Consider the following 25,840-nt stretch of genomic DNA (forward strand, 5'->3'; position numbering starts at 1 on the left):
TCAATAATAAAATGAGCATTGAGCTATATCTTAAATGAAGCTTCTCGTATTCTTTGTATAATAATTAGATGCAATAACGAAATAAGAAATTCTTTTTAAGAGGTTAGAATTAATTTATAAAATATTGGAAGCTAAAATGGAAAGTTTATCACTTATTAACCATAATGTCGCAAATTTTAAAGGCTTAAAAGCAACATCACCAAATTAAGGGAGCGCCAAGGCCTTCACATGTCCTCTCAGTGCCTCTCTTAAATGGACGTGTAATTAAATTTAGCATGCATGCTTGTTTGAATTAGAGCAGCAGGTTAAATTGATTATATCGAAAATTAGTCTAGGTACTAATTTGGAGAGAGATATTAGACTTGTTGATCCATGAGTCAATATAGATTAATTGAACTGTGTTAAAAATTTAATTGAATCAATTTATTTTATTTTATGAATCTTAATGATTTATTTAATTAAATCGATCAGATCAACGAATCAACAATTTAATCAGTTCGATCACCAGAATGTGGTGGTATTTTTCTAAATCCATAAATAAAATTAAAAACCAGTCTCATTTATTTAATTTTTTTAAAATATTAATTAAAGATGCATGAAAATCTTCTAACCCCACAAATTAAAGGTTTACAAAAGATGAAACTTTTTCTTGTTTCACGTAAATTGCATGTTTCAACCAAAAATTGTAAGCTTTTCATCACTCCATTTCCAGAAAAGCTTCGACCTGAGTCGTCTTCCATTCAGTGAGTAGTAAAATGGGGGACTCCACGGGGTCCTCATCTTTTACTTTGTCTACCCGGGTTGAGCCACAGCTATCTTTAAATCTGTAAATCATCGATGAACACTTGGATTGAAAAGACTGGCAACCATTTTCATCGAATCAAACTTAAAACTCTCGCACTTACCAAATCAAGATGATGACCTCTCGAAACGTAATTTGCATGTTTGAACCAAAAGTTGAATGATTTGTCATTTGTCATCTCTCCACTGATTAGAGAAGCTTCCACCTGTTGTAAAATTATAGGGAGCTAACGAGATCTATGCGGTACTCAATTATTTGAATTTTTCCATTTTTAGTTATTAGTGGTTAAATGATTAATGAAAAATAACAAGATATTTTTAACATAATAATAAATTTAGTCATTAATATTTACACATTGTTCCAATTTTAGTTTTAATTTTTAAAAACATTAGTTATTAATATTTACACATTACCTAATTTTATTATATTTTTTACATAAAATATAATTCAATATACAATGAATAAATTAGAAATAAAAATAAAATATTTTTTTAAAAAATGTTTATTATTAAATTAGACAATCCTCAAATACATTGTTTTTCTTTTACTTTAAATGGTTGACAACTTAATATATTTCAGTGAAAATTAACTCATTTTTTGTAGGTTTAAGTTGGCTATCATTGATAAATCAAACAAAGGCTTAAAACTTTTTTGAAGCCCATAGACTTAAAGTTGGGTTGAATTAACGTAGTGGGTAGTTTTTCTTTTGAAGGAATGGAATTGGCTAGTTTACAAAATTTAGGACATTTTGTTTATTCTTGTTATTATTCATTTTTCCATTAAGTTAAATGCAAGATAGACATCACAAAGGGAAGAAGTGGCAATGTTCTAATCTCTCTTATTTACCAATGAAATCCATTGTTTGATGTCAGCTTCGATAACCGATAATGTAAGTTCATTCATGGCTCTGTTTAAATTTCTGAGTCCCCAAATTATTCAACTTATTCACTCTCTAGACTAGGCTAAATTATTGTGGCTCTGACTCTAGAAATTGGTTATTTCAAAAGCACTTTCATTTTCCTTTTCACATTGGGTTAATTGTACGGGTGACGAGACTTTTTGTGTTTGCTGGAGATGTTAATAATGACGAAAAAAACAATAACCAGAGCTGCTTGACAGAACTAATGTCAAACGATTCCATCACAAATCTTTTTTTCCCTATGAAATCAATAAAGAGTGAACTATCGAAGACCAAGTCATCTCAACCATTAGTGTTCAATCCAATGGTGGAGAAACATAGTATCAAAAGAAAAGAATGAGAAAAGGCAAAAATATGATCTTGGGTTTTTGGGTATGTTTCCATTTTTAGTATATATCTATATATATATTTATCAAATTTGCTCTCATATAAAAAATATGAGATTTCACTAAGTCGATTTTTCTAGTTTTTTAGGTGAAAGGGTCACAAAGAAGCAAAACTGCAAGAAAGATCAAATTACACAACGTATAAATATTGATGATTAAATTTTTAGAATCAAGACTAAATTAACATTAAGTATAAATATTTGAGGGTTAACACGGCTAATATGCTAATTCTAAAAGTTGACACATCATCTTTCCATTAATCATTTAATGACGAGTGACCAAAAAAAAATCAAATAGTTAGGTGACCATTTTATAACTTTTTAGAGTTTGGTAACCAAAAAAGAAACTTACCAATAATTGGGGACTACCAATGTAATTTACCTTCTATTTTTTGGGTTGAAGTTGATTTTAATTATTATTATTAAAAAAGGGCTTATACTTTTCCAAAATATTCAATTAAGTTTATCTAAAAAAAACACACTTCATTTAAGACTTCAAACGTTAAAAACGCATTAATTAATTTAGTTAACTGACAATTTCCATCATTAATAGTTAATATGCTAATTGTAACAGACACAATGTTGACGTGGATGAAATAAAAGTTTTAAAAAACTATTAAAAATTATTTAAAAATTTTAAGTTCAGGGTTTTACGTTAATTTAAATATGGACATCGAATTGTTCAGATATGTTAGAAATTTAATTTTTTAAAAAAATATTATTAAAATTTTTTAAAATATTATAAATATTATATAAAAATGAGAAATAAAAATTCAAGAAAATAAAAATTATTAAAAATTATCTAAAAAATTTAAGTTCACAATAAATTTAAACAAATAATCACCAAAAATTATTTGAATCTAAACATTCTATCTCACAACTAGTAAATCCTATATTTTTTTTAAATAAGCTTTTAGTTCCTGTTGTTGATTTTTATCTAATTTGGTAATTGTATAATTGGTGTTTGATATATTTTTAAGATTATTTTTTATTTAATTTGTTTGACACATCTATATATATAATTTTTATTTCTCACTCCTTTTATAATTTTTATAATGTTTTATAAAATTTTAATATTTTTTTAATTTTTAATATATACATATAATTTAAAAATGACATTTAAAGTGAATATAAACAAGTGAGTGTCCATATTCAAATAAATCTAAATGTCTATTTGTCAATGTTAATTTTAGGTTTAAATATTTTTAATAAATTTGAATTTTTATTTCTCTATTTTTATAATGGTTTACAAATTTTTAATAATTATATTTATATATTTAAATTTTAAAATTTAAAAAGTTCCATTTAAAATGAATTTGAACAAATGGATATTCAAATTCAAATGTACTTGAACATCTATTTATCCAAATTTATTCTCAAATTTTTTGTTGATGTAGACTGCCACATCAATTTTATAACTGCTAAATCAACAGCCACAATATTAATCAATGAAAAAAAATCATTGGTCAAAAAAGTTAGGAATTTTTAACATCTAAAAATTTAATTAAGTATGTTTTGGTGAAAAGATTTAATTAAAATTTTAAGAAACCTTGTATATATCTATACCCATTTTTGCTCTAGTAAAGTGCTAAGAATATTGAGTTGTAACTAGTGGTGTTTATGGGCCGGGCCGGGTTGGGTTCGGGTCGGACTCAACTAAAAAATCATGCCCATTTATTGGGTTCGGGCCGGGCCAAGCTCAAAAAATGGGCCTAAAATTTTGCTCAAGCCCACTCGGATAAAAATATTAAAACCCGGGCTCGGCCTGGCCCGCCCGTATTAATTTTTTATATTATTTTTAAATATATGTATAATACATCAAAAATACTAAAAATATCAAAATAAATATTTCCCAAAAAATTGAAAATAAATTTTGAAAAATATGTAGACTTAAATAACACTAAGATAAATGCAACTTAACAAGCAAATGCTTCTAAAATAATAAAAAATTAACAAATACATTTAAAATAATAAGAAAATTAACAATAAAATAAATTTTATACAATATCCAAACAATAACAACAAAATAATAGCAACATAATAGTAAAATGGTAGCAAAATATGGAGAAAACAACAAGAAAATAACATTCAAAAATAAAAAAAATATGCAGAATTTTTTTGTCCTTTAGTGAATTCGGGCCAGGCCGGGCCGGGCCCGAACTAAAAATATCTTACCCGAGCCCGGCCCATTTTTTAAACGGGCCTTATTTTTTTGTCCAATCTCATTTTTCGGGCTTATATTTTTGCCCAAATCCTCCCACATTTCGGGCGGGTCTTTGCGGCCCATGCACACCTCTAGTTGTAACTCAAGATAAAACAAGTAGGAAAATTGAATGTAAATGAACATCAGTTGCAAGTAGGCTTACAACACAAGTATAAGAACAAAAGAGAAAATAGGAGTTACGGGTATATTAATTCAAATTTGTGAAATCTTATACGGTGAAACTATATTTTAAACTCAACCTGACCTAAATTGAATAAAAAAAATTTTAAACCTGGATGGGAGAAAAATTGTAGATACCAAATAGTGATTTAATGGTTAATTTATTAGGTTATAAACCTTAAATTTGGGCCTTCATATTTTTGTGAAAAATGCGGATTCGTTACCGTTTTATAGAGCCCACGTTGCCCAATTGAAAAACCTATAGTTATTTAATTATAAGCCAACAGAGGGGTATTCCTGTAAATGTGAAAAAAGTTACCGTTGCAGCTCTGGGTTCTTATAAACAGAAATCGAACTCCTTTTTTTTTTCAATTAGCAACGTTCAAAGGAAACAAATCCAGAAAGCAAAGCCAAGTGCAGAATCTGCAGATCAAAAGCAAGAAATTTTGACTCGTCAAAAATCCGTCGTAAGTTTTGTTTTATAGGTTTTTTTCTGTGTTTAAAGTTATTTTGTATTCTTTAATGGTTGAAAGAGAAATATTCAATTTTCTTTTTTTTTTCTTAGACTTAGGGTGAAAATGAAAAGGGGATTTGAGTTATTGATTTGTTTCTGAATGGAAAACCATAAAAAAAAGAATACCTGTTTGTTTGTTGAGAAATGAATGGAAGAAGGAAAGAATAATTCCAAGAATGACCCATTTGTCTGCTGTATCCTAGGTTTCTTTTTCTCCCTTTCTGGGTTTGTCCTTTGGGATTATCATAGAATTCCATTGTTTTCCCTTCCTTTGTACCACATGTATCTTGTAAACCGAAAAGTTTTTGGATTTTGTAAATTAAGGTTTCGATTTTAGTTACATGTTTCATTTTGGACTAATTAAGACTTTTGATATGCTTCGGAGTTCACTTTTCAAAATTTGTTCCAACATCTGATGATGCTTTAATATGGAAATAGAATATAACAAGAGCCTTGTTAATACTCAGCATTCCTTGCATGAGCTTCACAGTTTACACTGGATTCTTGCGCTGTTAGTTTTAGGATGAGTGCTGTAATTGAATCAAAATAGACTGTAAATGATACTCGATTACATGTAAATATTTGAAAGCTACATTTCTTATTGGACAGTTCCATACCTTGAATGTCTTTCTATTTTAAGCTTTGACATGACATCTTCAAAACCCTTTCAGTTTCCTCAGGATTTAGCATGATTTCTCCCCTATTTCTTGTTCAATTTTCCCCTATCTCTGTATGGCTCTTTGGTGGATCTTGTTTTATGAACCGGATGTTGTTTGAGTTTCATACCTTTTACATTCTTAGACTGTAACTTTTCTTCCCTTACATCTCATAGGTGGTGTTGATTTGGATCTTATCAGCAAATTCCACAGATGGCATCGCGTATTGTCAGTTTGATTCAAGATCAGAATCTAAATGTTCAGTTTAATGGTACCATTCCCAACACTTTCTATTATTTTTTTTGGTTTTGTCCATTTTGTTTTTCATGTAGAATTTGATAATTGAAATTGCTTCCTACAGGCAAGGCTAATATCTCTAAAGCACCGAGAAAAGCCAGTACTGGTGGAAGAAAACCACTTGGTGATCTATCGAATTCAGTGAACCCAACCGCAAAGCAGACATCTAAAAAGGAGAGTTCCAAGATCATTTCATTCACTGAGAAAGAAACAGTTGCCTTTAAACTCCCAAATGATTCAAGCAAGAAAAAGAGTGTCCCTAAGGCCTCTGAGAAAGTTCAAGCTAGTGGCAGGAAAGCTCTCTCTGACATTTCCAACTCAGGCAAGCCTCACTTGCAAGGAACATCAAAGAACCAAACTGCAAAGCTATGTATTCCAGAAGATATTGCAGAGGAAGGGTTTCTGCACAATCATGAAGAATGCATCAAAGCACAGAAAAGAGCCATAAGCACTAATGAATTTTTACGGATCCTCGGATTAGATGGTAAAGAAATTCACTTGGCATTCATTCATATGTTTACATTGAATTAATATTTGGCTGACTGGATACTTACATTTGCATGCATGGTTTTTTGTTTAGATTTCTGCAAACGTTCTGCATCTGCAAAGCAACATTCATTGTCAAACAAAATGGAGGTAAACGTTCATCTCATTTTAGCAGTCTCATAAGCTTTAGCATATGGATTGTCCTAAGAATACTAGTTTACTTCTGTTACAGCCTACAAGTCCTTCAAGGGATGCCAAAATGAACGAGATAACTGCAATGCTGATTGAAGAACTATCTCCTCCAAAGCATAAGTTGTCTAGGAAACTCGACTCTTGCCCAGCTAGTCCAGAGGCACCGGACCATTATATGCAGTGGGATGATCCTAAGTACATTCCCAGTTTTAAGTTGATAGAATCACCATAATGGTGAAAAAGCATTGATTTCAAGTTTCAAGGCCTGGTTGTCAATTCTAGCTGGCACCATATATTAGCAGTAATCCATGTATTAGAAAGAAATTCTTTTATTGTACTTGACTGCGGTTATTTTTGGTAGTAGGAAAACCGTAAACATGTTGCAACTTATGTTGCATTCAAGTTTGAGGTGAAATGAAAGCCTGGTTGAATGGTCTGTCATCTGGTTTTCTTCTGTCGAGCCAAATGATCATAGTGCAGCATGCTCATTTTTATTGTGAACATGATATAAAACGAGAAATTGACATGGAAAATTATGTAAAATCTGTTAAAAGTACGAATATCACCGGAATATATTGACCATAAAGTCTTTTTGGTCTTTTTCAAGAGAAATTTAAGTTTTTTTTTTTTTGATGCTACGTAAATTATTAAATTAATTTAATTTTTACCTAGCATGTTTTTATTGGATGTCATACATTTTTTTATTAAATTAAGACAAAAGTATTCTAGTAAAACTTAAGGTACCAACTCCATTGGGTTGGGTGAGATTAAAATGAGATGAGATTGAATAAAGATGTGTGTTTAGATTTAAATATACTGGCAGCAATAAAGATGAAAAGAAAATAACTATTAAGATTCTATCACACCCCATGTGTTAGTGTTTAGGCCCATTGCCACATTAGCATTTATTGTACTTTTATTCAATTTTACTCATTCTTTAATTTCAAGTGACTTTATAAAAAATTTAAAAAATATCAAATTATTTATTAACAACATATATGGATGAAATTTTTAATGGAAAATTTAATATTCATTTTTTTAATGTACAAGGATTAATTTGTAATTTTTTTAATAAAGTGACATTTTATCTCATTTTCCTCAAAATATGATATTAACCGGTAAAAACTGTCAAATTTTTATTGGATATCATACACTTTTTCTTATATAAATTGACAAATAAAAAACTTTAAATACCTAATAAACAAAAACTATATAATTTTAGAGTAATTTTGTAGTTAATTTTTTTCTAGAAATATAATAAAGCGTTTTTTAATGTTGAAATTTTTTATTTATTGGACAATACGTTATTGAAAAATCTTATATTTTTCTTAGATTTTGGAATGCAAAATCTAATTTATTAATCTCATAAAAATATATGATTATAAAATCGAACCGAGAGCTAGAGCTGAACCGGTTGAACCACCCCCGGTTCAACGTTTTTGGGCAGCACCGGACGAAAATCAAAATCAATCACATATATAAAGGGGAAAAAATCCGAATCTGAAAACGCCTATTTGCGAGAGTGATTTCTTCATCTCTTTAATTTGTATCTATAAAATTTATATTTCTTTATTTTCTCATAGCAATAAAACCTTGTTCAAAAAAAAAAAAAAAGGCAATAAAACCCTTCAATTTTTGTTCCCATTAATCCTAAGATGGCTGTCAAGTCTCACATAATCTCAGGATTTACCATACCATTGAAACCCACTGCTTCTTCTTCAAGCTCGGGGAATAGTAGCACCCTCTGTTTAGTTAAGAAACCACTCACTTCTTCCTTCTTCAATGGCGGAGGTACTCTTCCTTTTCTTCAATTTAAATGGGTATTCGTTATTTCTATTTTTTAAGATGGTTAATGCAGTTTTTTTCCCCTTTTACTTGCTTTTGGAAGAAGACCAGCGTTAGAATTTGGAACTGAGTTTTGTTTATTAGATGGCATATATCAAAGTTATGCTTTTTTTCTCTTAAAAGGAAAAAAAAAAAAGGCTTTGATTCTTATTGTAATTTTAGAGTCATTGTGTCTTACATAGCTTTATTAGTGAAAACAGGGTTTCTATGAATCTTATTTGATAAGTAGATTGACTAGGCTGCTAACTTAACTCAAATGGAATACATAAAATACTTTTCAAGCTCAACTGGTTGAATTGATGATGGCATTTCTATGTTCAATGGGCTACTGGTTTATTGGTTGTCTGCTAATGGTATAGTTAAAGCAAAAGCTTAGTTAAGTGGTGAGTCAAATGTGTTCTTAAAGACGTTAAATTATTAAAGCATAAATGGTTTTCTGGATAACGGCATTTGTATGATTTACATGTCAAAAAAGTTAACGAGTTCTATAACATAAAAAATTTGTTGATGAATTGGTTCGGTTCTCTAGCAATTAAGTATGCTTTTTTAGTGAAGGGCTTTTTTTTTGGTAATGAAATTTTGAACTGCTTATCATGTAAGCCACCATCTTTTCAACCCATTTTCTTCCTCCCATTTTTCTATTTGACTATTTTATCTGCATTCTAACTTATGATTAGGGAGTGTGAAACTCCTGTAAAGAAGGACATACATACGACATGACAATACCAACTTTAGAGACCCTCTAACATCATTTGAAGGAGCTAAATATTAACTTCTAAAGTGGTTTGTCATTTTATTTTCCCTTTTTTCCCTTTAAACAGTAGCTTCCCTAAAACTTACAAGGTTAAGGAGTGTTCCTGGAAGATCTCATTGTTACAGACAAAGAGGAGGTGCCCTTGGTACGCGCATGAACCTTTTTGATCGGTTTGCTAGAGTTGTTAAGGTCAGAGTTTAGGACCTGTTTATATACATTAATGTAACAATACCATGGCTTCTGATTCCAACTTTTGGTCTGTTACATCAATAACATGAAAATTCAACAATGATGGCAGTCGTATGCAAATGCACTCTTAAGTTCCTTTGAAGACCCAGAGAAAATTTTAGATCAAGCTGTGCTTGAAATGAATGATGACTTGGTAAAGATGAGACAGGCCACAGCGCAAGTAAGCCTCATTTTATTTATTTATTTTGTTTCTTTCTTAAGTTGTCTTTTGGATCCTTTATTTCTGTTCTTGTGATCTCCTTTGTCTCACCTTTATTTTATCATTTTTAATATTCTTTTGTTCTTTTTTATCCATGATCGCATTGCTCATTTACTCAACTATAGATGCCTTTATGGTCTTAGAATCTATGTGACTTTTCGTTCTTCCTTTCCAGTGTAATTTTCTTCCCACTTTACTATACATGTTATCTTTTATCCTTTTTGAAGGTATTAGCATCTCAAAAACGGTTGGAAAATAAGTACAAAGCTGCACAACAGGCTTCTGAAGATTGGTAATTGATTAAGGAGTTTTTTTTATTTTCCCTCTAGCTGCCAAATACGTGGGTATTTAAATGTCCCCTTTACGTTTTGGTTTCATATAGGTACCGTAAAGCACAGCTGGCTCTGCAGAAAGGAGAAGAGGATCTTGCACGTGAAGCCCTTAAGAGGCGTAAATCTTTTGCCGTAAGATGTCATCCTGCTATCAGATAGAGTTTCTCTGGGCATTCATATAAAATCATTCCATATCTACAATTTCTTACTCCTTGAAATTTGTCAAAAGAACATTAATGAATTTTTTTTCCAAGTATTTGATTTCAATAAGATGATAGGACAGCTAAATTTTGATATAGAAGTAAATTTTCCCTAGTCAAGGCGTTTGCTGAACATTCTTTTTTTTTTCTTTTTTGTCTTTCTAAAGGATTTGAGAAGCTGGAAATTTAAACTAACAAGATTAGCATAGTTTAGCCGTTTATCGTGGTGATTGTATTTTTAGAGTTTACCATTTCAATCTATGGAGAAGTTATGGTTTGGAGTTGCAACAAGGAAAAACAGATCAGTTTTGTTGGGCTCGGGCTTTTATGGTTCTATTACTTTTGTTCATTTTAAAGTAGAGAATATATAAAAGGATGCTGAATTTATATGGAGCAGGAAGAAGAAAAGAGAGAAGAAAAGATGAGCTGATGAGTGGAAAAAAAATGGCTGATATAAGAAATAAAGCCATTTAGGACATTCTCAATTGCTTTTTAATATTTTTATGGATCAAATTCTAATTTGTGGTTTGTAGGATATTTTAGGATTAGTGTTGGCATTTTGAATCTTAAGATTATAAGTTGTAGATATAAGTGGTTTTTGTTATTTTGATTTCTGTTAGCTTTGGTTTTGGAATTAAAAGCTTGAGATTTGAGGTTTTGGTGTTGACTTTTGTACTTTTATGTCTCCTATCTGTTTCCTTCATGTCTCCCAACATAGTCTTGTTCTAACACAAACTTACAAAAAGACAAGGGGGCAGAGTATTTGGTTTATTGGCTAAGAGCTTGAAACTAACTGATGCATAGAATTTGATAAAAATGGATTCTTCTTTTAGTTCTAGGACCTGTTAAATTCTAAATTCCTAAAGTGGATGGTATCTTTCAGACTGAATGGTTGATTAATCATCATTTTTCCTTTTTGTTGCAGGATAATGCTAATTCATTGAAAGCTCAACTTGATCAACAGCAAACCGTTGTTGATAATCTTGTCTCTAACACACGGGTATCTTTCTATTTAACTTTTTTACTCTAAATTCGATTGAAATATTATTTATTTAGATGGTTTGGAATTTGATTATGTCATATACTGCTTAGGTTTTGAATTCACTTTACTTAACATTTGGCATGAATTGAAATAAATGATTATTATGTCTTGGAATATGAGACTTGAAAATCTAAAGGTTAAAGATCTGTTTTCAATATATGAAACATGAAAGAGAGTTGTGTTGATCTTGGTTTTAGAATTATAGGTTAATTAGGAACCTGGAATAAGATAGGATATGGAACTGAACTATCATCTTGCTGTATATGATCCATTAGTTAGAGATAGTAAATTGTGCTGAAAACATGATGGAGCAGGTTTAGCTGTCATGTAAGTTGCTGAGTTATCAGGGAAGCTTCATGTCAGCAATGTGTTGGGAATTTGCAGGATGTCAAGTAGCTTGAAAATTATCCAATCTATCTTGATATATATGCCTCTTAATATAATTTGTAGGTCATTTTGTTAAACTGAGACATGATTTTTGCCTTAGAATTATGACTGATGAATTTGATGGAAATAAAATTGATGAAACACTTAATAAATGAATAATAGATGTAATAAGAGAACTATGTATGTAATTTTTTTACCTTGGTATTTATACATTGATGGATTTGTTTGCTATTTCATTTCCTGAATTTCATTTTGTGTAGCTTTTGGAGAGCAAGATACAAGAGGCAAAGTCGAAGAAAGACACTTTGAAAGCTCGTGCTCAATCTGCAAAGTAATCTCCACTATTCCCATTGTGACCTCCCTTTTTCTCTGTGTTTTATACATTGGACTTTCTGGTCATGATCACTTTGGTGTTTCTTCAGAACTGCAACTAAAGTCAATGAGATGGTGGGAAATGTCAACACTGGCAGTGCTTTAGCAGCTTTTGAGAAGATGGAAGAGAAAGGTGAGTTCCTCTTAGGTTGGAAGCTATTTTTTTCTAAGTGAGAATTGCAAATTAATTTCTGCTTTAGCGTTAGCAAGATTAGAATTTGACTTGACAGAAAGTGTGCCTAATTAACTTTCTTGAACATATCTTAAACATTAAAGTCTTATCCAATCAAGTTATTGGGTGATTTCTTCTAGTGCACTGACACAGTATTTCCAGTTCCTGTTTAGGAAGCTGAGGTGTGAAGAAGCTCCCCAAGTTGAAAAAATCAATTTGCTAAGGGATGTGAGGAGTTCTGAAGTTCGGGTGTCCTTATTGGCTTACAAATGATGCTGTTTAATCAACTATAATTTTCTGAACTAAAAGTTTCATAAAAGTGGTGCTATTAATAATCATATATTATTTATATAAAGTCCTTGTTACTCAGACTTAGGTGTAAGTATCAGATAGGGGTATGTGTCCGATATGAGTATATTCATCTTTTTCATCCATATAGAAGGTCCTTAGAGGGTCATATCCCCTTATTCATTTTCAAATGTGTACGAGTCAGGGGTACTTAAAAAAAGAACAGAAGAGTCAAAATACATAGTCTGAAAGCATCCTTATCATGCACCTGATGATTTGAAATCCCTCCTAAATGCAGTTCTTGATCACTCTAGATTGACCATCCCTTGCTTATATATGTATTTTTTGACAGTTTTGGCAATGGAGTCTGAAGCAGAAGCTCTTGGGCAGTTAACCACTGATGATCTTGAAGGAAAGGTAGTAACTGCTTTATCTTTATTTGCATTCTTTGAATCTGATATGAACTTTATATGGCCAAATTTCTCTTGTTGATATATGAAATATACATCATTAATGGCAGTGGCCATCATAGGCCTGGTATTTAACAACCTAATGGCTTGTTGATGGTGTGACTAATAAACGTCAATTTAGCTGTAGGTTTATGCTTGAATTTTTTTGGTGTAAACCTAGGGTATCCCCAAGCCACATTAGATTCAAGACTAATCTCTGTCAGGCCAGGAGTGTTTAGGGTAAAGTCTTCTCAACAAGTGTGCTTCCCGGGGACAGAACTTTTGCTCTCATCCTTACAGGATGAGGTTGATACCACTTCAACCAACAGTTTTTTGGTTTATGCTTGCATCTTTTTGAAATCGGGAGCTATGTTCTTTTTGTTTCTGTTGAATTTCTTCTAGGACAGGAAATAAGGAAAAGGTCCTGTAAGTTCCCTGAACTGAAAATAGATGGAAAGTCAATTTGATGTGGTAGCCATTGTTTTCTGTAGTTGTGGCATGAAGGTCATGTAGTCGGGATTAGTAATATTTTTATTTTAATTTCAAGATAAAAATCAGAATTATAGTCAGTTCTTAGTCAGAAAATCTGGATTGTCTTACCACCTGAAAATTTATAATAAGAATGCAAAACTACAATGTGCTGCAGCATTTGTAGAACCCTTCCGCTATGATAATATAATGTATTTTTCGATCTCATTTCAATTTGCAGTTTGCATTACTTGAGAGCACATCAGTTGATGATGATCTTGCAAAAATGAAAAGGGAACTCTCTGGTAGCTCGCAGGTATGTCTCATACTTGTTTCATGAATGGCAGGTTCTGTTTGATTATATTAGGTTCTCTCACATACATAACTTCCCTGCCTATACTAGGCTTTTAAAATTAAATTACGTTAACAATATATTGAGCTCCATCTGGATGTTGGGTGATGAACTGAATCCAGACCTGACTGACCAGAAAACTAAAGGAAAAAATAAATAAAATAAAATAAAATGAATCAGAATTGACTGAACATGCAGAATCTTTTTGTGCATATTTTTTCCCCTTTCCCTAGTCTGTTTTGGCAACTAGAGTAGTACTTTGAGGAGGAAAAAAATTCCCCACAGTCGGTCAAAACCTCATGGTTATTACTTATTTCTGAAGCTGTAAGCCAAAGGCACAGTGTCTTGAATTTCAACCTTATGGAAGTTTTTAATTCTCTTTTGGCCTCTTATTTTGACTAACAGAAAGGAGAGCTTCCACCTGGAAGAGCTGTTTCTGCTAGCACAAATACAGCATTTCCTTATCGAGATTCTGAGATTGAGATGGAGCTCAATGAACTGAGGCGAAAGGCAAAGGACTTCTAAGTTCCTGATCTGGATACCCAAATGATGGTATTTTTATTTCATGAACAAACCAAAACAGTTTTATCATATTGAGCTAGAATCCAAACAGATCATTTGTATAGCTGTAGTCCAAGATCAATGAACTATAACCAGTTTTGGATGGTTATGTACATACTTTTTATGTATTTATCATTGTCATGTTGCCCTTATAACCTACTGCGCACCAGCGGCAACGACCCATGTTTTTGGACCATTTATTCAATAGCTTGCTAATGTACAATACTACAAATAGTCCATTGCAATTTAGCATTTTAATCTGTTTTGCATACCTTATTGGCGACAAACAGAATACTTTATATATACATATAGAGTCAATTACAGGCGGCATGCAAGGACTGAGTCACGATTCCCTGGCCCTTGTTAGGTACTTTTCTCTGTCTCTTCCGAAGGATTTTAGTATACCCGATTATGTGAATATTGTATTGAAATTCCCTTCTTTGGTCGACATGGAACTGTTCTACTTCTATGGGAGCCTTAAAGACACTGTAGAAATTGCTTACCAAGTTGAAGGAGGAGACGTGTCAAAACTTCAAGTAGAGGTAGACTATAAATTGCGGTCATTGAACGAAAAATGAGGTGCCATCACAATACCTTCGCTGTTAATAGCAAGAATTTCGGTCTTATTTGCAAAGTCATTCCATTCAAATTAAGCAAAGTACTTGAAATTTTCAAAACTTTGCACTTGATTAATTTTGAATAAAGAAAAAACATCGTAATTTGATAATTTTATGGAGATAAAAGTAATCCCCTACCAAATGACAAAACCCAACTTTCTACTTTATGGAGAAATGACAAAAACCAGCTTTCTACCTTATGGAAAAGGGAAGGTTAAATTTTGCTATTAGTCCCTGTATTTTATAAAAGTTGTGTATTTAATCCTTTTACTTTAATTTGATAATTTTTAGTCCTTATACTTTTCAAATTTTAAAATTCCAATCCCTACCAAATGATAGTTGTTAAACTCTCTATGTTAAGTTATGCTATTCGCAAAATCTGATACTGCAAACATATTATCATATGTGTAATGCCTTGTTATTTTTACATATTATTCACTAAAAATTTAGTTAATGGATTAACAATTATAATTGATTTCAACTGAAATTTCAAAATTTGAAAAGTATAAAGATTTAAAATGATTAAATTGAAAAATATAAACTAAATTTACGATTATACACATAATATAAACCAGTGATTGAATTTAATCAAAAATATTTAAATACTATTATTTGAGTCAAGATTAAAATTAATCAAATAAAAATATTGTAAAAACTAAATCCACGAAAGCGCAAAAGAAAAAATAGAATTTAACTAGGAGGAAACTACAATGCATATGCCGTATTAAATCAAATGTTCAAACAACTTAGTGCTTCTGACATGTTCAAAACCCCAATCCCAAACCCCATTTTCAGTCATTATTATTATTTCCATTTTATGTCTGCTGCATGCATGACTGTTTCAAAACTCCTTGGTCAACAACACGTAATCTTCTTTGTAAGCCAAATTGACAAAACCCTAACTAATATATTCAAACTATTTTACTTGAGTCTAAATCTAGCCACCTTTCCTCTATATATATACCCCCATTTCCCTTCCATACTTCATACAAACACAACAACCTTCATATATACCTTTCAGGGAAAAAAAAAAGAAAGAAAACGTTTGATAGTTTGGGTGACGGAAAATACAGTGTTTTTGGAAGATGAATAGCAGAAAATTAAACACCCTTATGATCATTTTTGTCATCTCAATGGCCATTTTGAGCCACGTTGGGGTGGAGGCAACAAGAGTTATAGCAGAGGATTTTGCTAAAGCAAATCACTTGGAGACATACTCGTCAGTGTACGAGAAGGCCAAGTTCACCATGTCGTGCTGGCTCGAGCGGTTGGCTTCTGGACCCAGTCCTAGAGGACCTGGTCACTAGAATGATTCAAGTCATGAAATCCAGTTAAGGATCGGAAATCACACTAGATGAAAGTTAAACATGGTGTTTTTGTTTTTTTATTTTTTTATTTTTTATTTTTCGTCTTCTTCTTTATAGGTAGGTTCAAGATATCTAATAATGCAGCTTTCTGCAACTATATGTGCAAATGTAAATCGATAATTAAAATCCTTTGTTGCAATTTTGAAATAAAACACTATGAATGTTAATGTTCAAATTAACACTTACTGAAAGTTCAAACGTGAAAAACATTCATGAAAACATACACGTATGGCCAGGGATTTAAATTGCGGTCGCGGCCGCGTTTTCGGTCGCGTTGCATTTATCGCGGTTGCGGACATAACGGATGCTATTGCGGTCACTGCGGGTATCGCGGTCGTGAATTTTTTTAAAATTCGCACAACCTATTGTAAAACATAATAATTTTAATTATAATTATAAAAAGTCACTTTTAATAATTTTTAGAGTATTTTCTAACACTTATGAACTTTTATTAATATGATATGAGAACACAACTTTTATAATCATTAATTATTCTTATATTTATTTATGAATTTTCTAAGAACTTTATATTAACTAATAACAAAGTAAAAAAGAAGAAAATATTAAACATTTATCATATTTAATAAACTTGAAAGTTTTTACAGATAAAATAATTGAAAATTCATACGTGAGAGATGTCTTTAATATTTCTTGACAGCTTTGAAGATGGTGAAGATATAAACATTCTATGCTGCAAAAAGAAAAAAAGAAAAGATAAATGTATAGATTCTTATTAATTATTCCTATTTCCTATCACTTATTCTCACTCTCATTCTACTTTCATATATAGTTTAACATGCTTGGATTCTTAATCATCTTTTCATAAAATATACTCTATTCATTTATCTAAAGATATATTTTAAATGTTTTAATATCATCAAAATTAAGAACATTAACAAAAGTTTTCTTTAAAAAAAACATACCTTACAAATAATGGTAGTGGTACGATTTAGTTTTCACCAATTACTGGAATGACAAGGAAGATCGGATCCTTCACCTTCACTTTGAGAGCGTTCTTGACTTGGTTCTCTTGACCTTTGTCCAAAAATATATCCAAAAAAAGTGACATTTTCACCTTGGTTTTCATATAATTGATATGGAGGATATATTTGAGGAGGAGGATACATGAGAGGTGGAGGTGGGTGATACATTGGTGGTGGAGGATGCATTTGGGGCTGGTATGGCACACCATAATTAGGAAATGGTGGATAATAACCATATGGTTGTGGATAACCATGTGAAGGCTGAAAATATGAAGGTTGTTCTGGTGGATAAAAACCTTGAGTACTAGTAGATGAATCACTGTATCCAAGGTTACTAGAACTCGATCTCCTACCAGATGAAGAGCCTATAGAAGTATGCTTCTTGCCTTTTCCTTTTGATGGAGCTCTAAGTTCACTTCTATCTCTCCTAGGTTCAGGAAACATATTTCCATCAAACTCTGATCTATCACGGAAATGTCCACTAGTAGTACCAACCCCATATTCTCCTCCATACTGACTAGAAGACCTAATTTCACCTCTATCACCACTATATCCATCATCCTCATCAATTGGACTTAAACCACCACCATCGGGTCCATTACCACTCTGACTTGGCATTGAACTAGAACTTGAATGAGACAAAGTTGTTGAGATTGATCAACATCCATTTCATCATCAGAGGTATCCACAGGCAATACACCGGCATTTTCACCATCTAATAATGGATTCTCTTTCTCATGAAGCCATTCTGATAGCGGATCAACATCTTCAAAGATATGATCAAGGCTGATAGGATTAAAACTAGCGTTTATATCATCAGTGCTCATTCTTTTTTGATGCCTTATCTGAAGCCTCATATTATAATAGGTAAACACTAGTTTCTCAAGTTTTTTATACTTTAACCTATTTCTTGCCTTGGTGTGAATATAACTAAATGTGCTCCAATTCCGTTTGCAATTTGATGCTGAAGTTGTTTGACTAAGCACTTTAATTGCTAATTTTTGTAATTCGGGAACACATGTGCCGTATATTATCCACCACTCAGCTGCATAATATTATTTAAATTTAAAAATAACTTCAAAATGTACAATATAATTAAATAATATAAATTAAATTAAATAATTTAATTAACTGTTTACCCGGATTCATTTGCTTCCAAGCTCTTTGTGCTTGTGGAGTACCGAATGTCTCATGTTTATCTCTAAATAGTAACAACTGCATAAATAAAAGATAGAGTAAAAATAAAAAAAATAATTCTATTTCAAATTATGTAACTAAGTAAAAAATAATAGTACTTGAATCTAACCTGATTAACCATTCTGACTTGAGTATCAAGAGAATGTTCTAATCTTTCAATTACTGATCGTGTACCTTCTAATGTTTCTATTAGTACATTCTCAGAATACTCCACCCCAAATTGAAATTGAGGATTGAGAAAATAACCTAAGTATAATTTATAAGAATATCATCAAATAATAATCTAAAGCTTAAAATAATAAAATATAAAAATAGTTCTTAATTATATGAAACATTTTATCTTACCAGCTGAATGCAAGTCGGAATGCATAAAATTCCATCTATTGTTGAATTGCTTGTTTAGCTCTATCAACAGCTTCATAAATAAAACCCATTATTGGTTTTTCATCACTATCCACAAGTCTCAATACTTTTACTAGGGGCTCATAAACTTTTATGAGGTCGTTGGCTTTTTTCCAAAAATCTTTTCCCAAAACAATTTTTTTGACTTCATAAGCAGGCCCTGACTTTTGTTGTCCCCATTTTGATTCTTTAAATTCCTATATATTCATAAGAAAAATTTTAAAATAATATAATTTAAATTATTTGGAACTAATAAAATCAGTGAAGGTTGTTATATTTAAGTAATTATATTAACTAATTATAAAATACTAACCTTTGAATTAAACATTTCTCTCAGACCTTGCTTTTGTCTTGTTATCTCTTCAAGTTGAATGAAATGAGTTGCAAATCGAGTAAGAGCGGGTCGAAGTATTTGTTTCCCTTGTGTATACTTCTTCATCAAATCAACAGTCCAAATGTGATTGTATATAAAGCAAGTCACTTTCTTTGCCTCATCTAACACTTTTGCTACACTGGGCTTCTTCCCAATATCTTCAAGGCATAAATCTAAATAGTGAGCTGCACATGAGGTCCAATATAGATGTTTTCTTTTCAACATTAATTTTTTTCCAGCAGCTTTCATTGCTGCCTCATTATCAGTCACTATTTGGACAATGTAATTTTCTCCAATTTCTTCTACTACCGAATCTAGCAAACTATAGTAGAATTCAGCATCTCTACTACGAACACTTGAGGCATCTACCGATTTCCAAAAAATGGTTCCTTTACTACAATAAACAAGGAAATTAATGATGTGCATTTGATTCAAACTGTTGGTCCAACCATCACACATTAGAGTTGCACCCAATTCTTTCCAATGAGTCTTTAGTCCATTTACCCAATCATGAACTCGTTGATACTCTGACTCTAAATACACATCTGAAATCTCATAAGGTGTTGGGAGCTTTACACCTTGTCCAATTTCTGTTGACACTTGAATTAAGTTATATAGCCATGGAGAGCTTGCTAATTGAAAAGGAAGTCTTTCATATATTAATAATTTAGATACCGCTTCACCTATCTTCTTTCGAAAAGTCTTTAAAATAGAGTCACTGACCTTTGGTTGCTTTGAACTTTTGCTTCTGGCCAATTCAGGTATAGCTCCCCTTAAGGTAAACTCAGACTCACTTGGGATGGATTTACTTGTTCTTTCTCTATGATATTCTCTAGCTGATCCATGAGAAGATCGCCCTTTTTCATAAATGTTATTCCAACCACCAGTACTTCATCTGAATTCTTCTATTCTATGCCACTCGTGTTGTGATTGGATACTTTCTCGAGTTGCTTGCCTTATAGCAGAAACCTCATCAATGAATTCCTCGTGTTCATCTTCATCCTCATCTTCTCTTAATTGAGATAAGAATTCATCTTTTCTCCTTTTTTTTTCTATTTTCTTTGTCTTGCTTTCTTTCAATATATTCATCATGCTTTCTCTAATGACACTTGTTAAAAAAATAAAAATAATTCACACTTTATATTATTATCAATTATATATAATCTTTATAGAAAATTTACAATAACATTTAAAAATAATAATAAAGTATCACATACCAGTAACATTAGGGCATGGTGCAACATTGCCAGTTTTATGAGAAATGTGCTCTTTAAATCGTGTTATTCCTCCTTTCACAACTTTACCACAAAGTTTACATATGATATTTCCTTTCGTATTTGGCACTGGAGTTCCAAAGTGCCAACCTATATCATTGCTTGGTGCACCCTCCAATCCTTTAGTCGGGAACTCTTCACGTGGTGGCATGCTTTATTTTTATTTATATATAAGAAACATAAAATTATATTTAGAAATATAAGCAACTCATTACTTATATTATCAACAATATAATACAAAAAAAAGTAAACATCATTAACATGGAAAATTTAAATTTATTGCATAATTCATACATAATAATAAATAATAAATTATGAAAGTTATGAAATTTTAAAATAATAATAAATAATAACTAATTATCATTATAAATTATAATTACAATATTAATTAAAAAATAACATATAAAGTAAAATTATAAACCTGATAAGATTGAAGCTTTCATATTAAAAAATATAATAATATGATTGTTATCGATGCAATTTTCATTTTCTATAAAATCTCTCCAAACTCTAATAAATCAACCCAAATATACTTTGCTTCAACAAGTTAAAAGAGGATGGGAGTGAGAGGTGGAATTCACTCTTTTCCACTTTAAATACTTACTAGTTTATAGAAATAGCATGTGAAAACATTTACGTAATATATTTATAAAAAAATTGCTATGAAAATTAAGGGCATGAAATGATAAAGTTAAGATGATTTTAATGTTGGATTTCAAATGTCATTATTTACATTTATATGCATGTATTTTTTTCTAAATTTATCAAATATAAAAATATATAAATACCTCGAAATAATATTTGTTGTTTTATAAAATGAATGGATAATAATTTTCTAATTGAGTTTGGTCTCGGTTATTAGGTTACATCAACTCAATCAACTCCTTAATTTATAGTATAGATGATTTTTATGGTTGCATTAGCATAGTATTTAATTACACAAGAAAATTATTAAAACTCCATATGTGTACGTAAAAATTTAATTTCATAAATTATTAATATGTTAAAATTTATATCAATAAAAATTAAACAAATAGAATATAAATATTTATATTATACTTAATTGTCGATAAGTTAATGTCAAGAGTCAACTAAACACTAACTTGATTGGAAATTAATTAAAAAACATAACCTTTTTACAAAGTAGCAAATATTAAAATATAAAAGTATTTTTACATTTTATACAAAATACAAAAAAAATCAATTTAAATCCAAAATACATATAGAAAAATACAAACAATAATCATATTTAAAAACTTTCAAATCCTCAATTTTATCATTCAAATTAAATCTCATTTTTTATATTAATTTTAATAAATATAGTAAGGATATCATTCTCATTAAATAATATATACTGGTTTTATTTTTAAAATGATTATATACATATATATATGTTTAACAGTTATAATGAATTCTAATTTCAAGTCTTACAGCCTATTAATTTTACAGCCTATTAATTTTAGTCAAAGTGCCAAATTTACACCCATTAAACAGTGACCTGTCATGAAAATATTGGAAGCCTAAACGGTGCCTTGGTTTTGGCTAGGAGTAAAGACAATAAAAATGAAAAAAATAAAGAAAAAGGGAAATCAAACGTCAGAAATATCAGAAACAGAAAGAAAAACTGAAGAAGAGTCAAGAGGGAAATCAAACGCCAGTTTCCACTTTCCAGCTTCCAAGATCTCTCTTCTCTTGCTCGTTTTCATCTTCGTTGCTGGATTGATTTCATTTTTCTCGATCTTACAACGGTTAGTAAGGGATTGATTCACTTTGTGATCTAAGTCTAAACTCTATCATCCTCTCAAAAAAACTCTGAATCTACTGCAAAAACAAGCAAGAATCAACAAGACAAAGTTTTAGGTACTTACTTGAAGATTATCAGTCTCTGAATCTGAATGTGAAGTGATCAGTTTACTTTGTTTGCCGTTTGGGTTTCAGTTTAGGGACCGAAATATGAGAAAGGAGTTTTGAATTTTGATTGCTTATTTGCTTGCTGTTTATTTGGTTTCAGTTTTTGTTTGCTTTCTTTTTACTTTTTTGATTGAAAACACTGATTTTGCAGGGGAATATATTCCCTTTTGTTTTATTAAGTTTCACTGTTTCTGCTGATTTTTATTTAGAGGAGGGAGATGGATTTTTTTAATTCACTATAACGGGATATATCGGGAATAGCGTCCCGTTATTGCCGCGACCGGCCGTTATCCGTTAAGTTGCGGCCGCGACCCACCGTTATCGGTGTGACTCCGCTTCACACCGTTATTTTCAGCCGTTGCGGTTTCGGACGGCGCCGCTACCGCTATATAACAGCCGCTATAGCGGTTTCGGTCCGCTATTTAAATCCCTGCGTATGGCATAAACAATCTTCTTGTTTCACAATTTGTTTTAATATGGTGTGTAATGTCCATGTTTTATAATGCAAAATATTTAATTTTCTTTCCAACACGGACTTGAAGCTTCTTTTTTCTCTTTGAGTACTTTAGGTAACATTCTCTTCGTCTAATCTTATGAAACTTTACTCACATAATTTGTTCAAACTTATTCTCTCTTGAGAAACCTAACATGGTGTTCTACTTAGCACATCCTGCCTACCATATTGGACTCATGATATAGTGTTAGACAATTAAAATTTTAATTTGATACCACTTGTTGCATGTCGTATAACCATCATCATAATCATATTTCTTTTATGTTAATTATCTTAAGTATCTTAAGGGATCATACAAAATAATTAATTATAGTTTAATCATACTAAAAGGAATTCCAATATTATTAAAGAATAATCATTATTAAAGTAGTTATATAGTACCACCTTATCCAAGCCGACTGCCTCGACTAAGGATGACAACAAGAAAGAACTCGACCAATTATAACTAAGGAACTATTGTTGGTGTTAGGCACACTTTAACCGGATGAAGTAAGAACTTCAATCTGGACTTTAACAGCAACGTATTTTACCCAGATAAAAAGAAGGAAAAATGCTTGGAATTTAAGCTTTGAGCTACTGCCAGAAATGAAGAACAGAATTTAGAAGGCAAAGAAAGATGGAGCATATGGAAGAAAATCTGATAATTTCATTCAAAAAGAAACTTTGGCTCAAAGCCATTACATATACCAGTCATTGGCTGGTCAAAAGATCAACAAATTCATCACCTAAACACTACCTAACTCCACTTATTACATTGGAACTAGGTGATATTACTTCACACTTAAACAAAGTTGGTAACTAGCTCTTTGACCATCAAGTTACATCAACTTGTCATCCAAACATAATTCAAAATGAACTAAGTTACAAAAACATTGTTAAAAGGTAACAAAATGAAACTGAGATGAAGCAGTAGCATTAACATCTTCAGTTGCACGTACTTTACCCGGGAAACTTATGTGCATGGATTTTTGCACGTACTTTACCCGGACAACTTATGTGCATGAATTCTTGTGTACATGAATCTGCATGAGCTACATGGAGGCCAACTTTTCTGGTTCAAGATGCATACTTCACCTGGTAATAATACAACAGTTTGATCTCTTTTCTTCACAGCTGCATGCATGGCTCCGACTGCTTCTTGACATGTTGGAAATTCACATGCTGCATGCAGGCCAATTTCCAACACTCATCCTTGGCTTGCATGCTGCAAACTCTTGTTCATTAAGCATTCTCTAATGATTTGGTTCACTAAATCATTTTTATCACCTCCTTTTGTTTCCAAATCTCTTTGAAGGTCCTCGACCATTTGCTTCAACTCCAATTTTTGATTCTCTATTTCATTCAATCTTTCGGATGACTTTTGTTTCTTTCTCTCAAACTGCAATTCCAGTTTTGCCTTCTGGATATGAAGGGATTCCAGCTGCTGCTGCAATGTTTTTGCCTCATCTATTAACCTCTGTACTTGATTCGATGCTTCATCACTTTCAAATGCAAAATTTTCTTTCAACAGAGCCTTCTTAGCTTGCAACGTCTCCTTCTCTGATAGCAGATTATTTTCCTGAGCAGTCAAGTTCTTCACACCAAACAATGATTCACTGCTATCATCCTCAAGTTTCTTCGTGAGAATAAAAATTTCTTTTTCTCTCTTTTCTAACATTATTTCGAGTTCTAAAATGCGAGATTGGAGTCCTATATTTTGTTCTCCCAGTTTTTCTGCTTCACTTGCTTTGTTCTCTAACTGCTCCGCCATATCTCTGTTAGTTGTCTGCAATGATTTCAACTCAAGTTCCAAGCTAGTTACATGTGCCTTTAATTCTTTTATCTGAGCAGATGATCGGTTCCCATGCATATCATGCACCTCTTTAAGTGTCAAAAGTTTCCTTTCTTTCTCAACAGAATTAGTGAAATTTTCAATCAAATCTTCTTTAGTTAGCTGAGCCATTGACATGTAGTTGGCATGGCTAAGCCTCTTGTGACACAGCTTGGATTCATCTATAGCAGCTGTGTAGGCACTATCTGGACTCTTATTCCAGTCCACAATGTAACTTTTTTCTGTCATAGCTACTGTCATGAGCTTGGATCCACTAGGATCACTAATCAGGCATTCTTTGCCTTTGAATACAACTGAATAGCCCTTCTCAAGCAGTTGAGCAATGCTAAGCAAATTTCTATCAATTTCAGGCACTAACAAGACATTTGTAACAAGTTTAGTACCTGTAGGAGTGTTTATCAGCACATCTCTTTTGCTTTCAACTTTGATGAAGTGTCCATTTCCGACCTTCACATTTGTTTTGAAGCTTCTATCAATTGACTTAAAATTGTCAACATCAGGGGTCATGTGGTTTGTGCAACCACTGTCTATCAACCATCCATTTGTGGTTTTTCCTTCTGCAGCTGAGTAAGAAACTGCAAAAACTTGTTCTTCTTGGTCATTGTCTTCTTCTACTACTTGAGCTTCAACTCTTGGCTGCTGGGGTTGGTTGTATCTTGGTCTGCCCTTGTTTTTGCAAACCCTTTCTACATGACCCATCTTCTTGCAGAATCTGCACTGCACATCAGGCCTAAACCAACATACGTTACCCGGATGACTTACCCTTTTGCAGTGTGGGCAGGGTGGATAGCTTCCTGGACCATCTGCTTTAGGCTCGTTTGACCAGGTATTCTTGCCTTTGTAGGCAGAGGTACTCGAGGCAGACTTGGCTTCGGCTTGAAAGGCACCATCTTGGTGCTCCTCCGATCTGCTGGTCCTCCTTTGCTCTTGTACATACAGAGCATTGATCAGCTCTGTCAAAGAGATGCTGGTTAGGTCCCTTGAATATTCAAGAGATGAGATTTTTTCCTTATACCTTTCTGGTAAGGTAAAGAGCACTTTCTCCACAATCCTTGCCTCATTAAATT

General features: G+C 31.8%; 2 protein-coding genes and 1 long non-coding RNA gene across 3 annotated transcripts; 2 read left to right on the forward strand and 1 right to left on the reverse strand.

The window, feature by feature from the left end:
• Nucleotides 1-538: 538 nt before the first annotated feature.
• Nucleotides 539-1,121, reverse strand: LOC121208316 (uncharacterized). The gene is made up of 2 exons (XR_005903271.1): nucleotides 906-1,121; nucleotides 539-824 (listed from the first exon to the last, which is right to left on the reverse strand). It is a non-coding gene; the product is annotated as an uncharacterized lncRNA (long non-coding RNA).
• A 3,635-nt stretch (nucleotides 1,122-4,756) lies between these two features.
• LOC107896803 (uncharacterized) lies at nucleotides 4,757-7,075 on the forward strand. The gene is made up of 5 exons (XM_016822082.2): nucleotides 4,757-4,956; nucleotides 5,861-5,930; nucleotides 6,021-6,440; nucleotides 6,537-6,592; nucleotides 6,675-7,075. The coding sequence occupies exons 2-5, from the start codon at nucleotides 5,873-5,875 to the stop codon at nucleotides 6,864-6,866; spliced, it is 726 nt and encodes a 241-aa protein (XP_016677571.1). The 5' UTR covers nucleotides 4,757-4,956; nucleotides 5,861-5,872; the 3' UTR covers nucleotides 6,867-7,075.
• A 1,061-nt stretch (nucleotides 7,076-8,136) lies between these two features.
• LOC107896802 (membrane-associated 30 kDa protein, chloroplastic) lies at nucleotides 8,137-14,562 on the forward strand. The gene is made up of 11 exons (XM_041078876.1): nucleotides 8,137-8,425; nucleotides 9,301-9,422; nucleotides 9,532-9,642; nucleotides 9,909-9,973; nucleotides 10,064-10,145; nucleotides 11,139-11,213; nucleotides 11,903-11,973; nucleotides 12,065-12,147; nucleotides 12,827-12,891; nucleotides 13,633-13,707; nucleotides 14,149-14,562. The coding sequence occupies exons 1-11, from the start codon at nucleotides 8,290-8,292 to the stop codon at nucleotides 14,266-14,268; spliced, it is 1,005 nt and encodes a 334-aa protein (XP_040934810.1). The 5' UTR covers nucleotides 8,137-8,289; the 3' UTR covers nucleotides 14,269-14,562.
• The last annotated feature ends 11,278 nt before the right edge of the window (nucleotides 14,563-25,840 follow it).

This window comes from Gossypium hirsutum, chromosome A10 (genome assembly GCF_007990345.1).
Source record: "Gossypium hirsutum isolate 1008001.06 chromosome A10, Gossypium_hirsutum_v2.1, whole genome shotgun sequence".
Classification (NCBI taxonomy): Eukaryota; Viridiplantae; Streptophyta; class Magnoliopsida; order Malvales; family Malvaceae; genus Gossypium; species Gossypium hirsutum.

Bases quoted from the DNA above. Each gene is read 5' to 3' on its own strand.
- LOC107896803 (XM_016822082.2), top strand. From the start codon at position 5,873: ATGGCATCGCGTATTGTCAGTTTGATTCAAGATCAGAATCTAAATGTT. The intron at 5,931-6,020 runs GTACCATTCCCA...TGCTTCCTACAG, and splicing joins TCTAAATGTTCAGTTTAATG to GCAAGGCTAATATCTCTAAA. The intron at 6,441-6,536 runs GTAAAGAAATTC...TTTTTTGTTTAG, and splicing joins ACGGATCCTCGGATTAGATG to ATTTCTGCAAACGTTCTGCA.
- LOC107896802 (XM_041078876.1), top strand. From the start codon at position 8,290: ATGGCTGTCAAGTCTCACATAATCTCAGGATTTACCATACCATTGAAA. The intron at 9,423-9,531 runs GTCAGAGTTTAG...CAATGATGGCAG, and splicing joins GGTTTGCTAGAGTTGTTAAG to TCGTATGCAAATGCACTCTT. The intron at 9,643-9,908 runs GTAAGCCTCATT...TCCTTTTTGAAG, and splicing joins TGAGACAGGCCACAGCGCAA to GTATTAGCATCTCAAAAACG.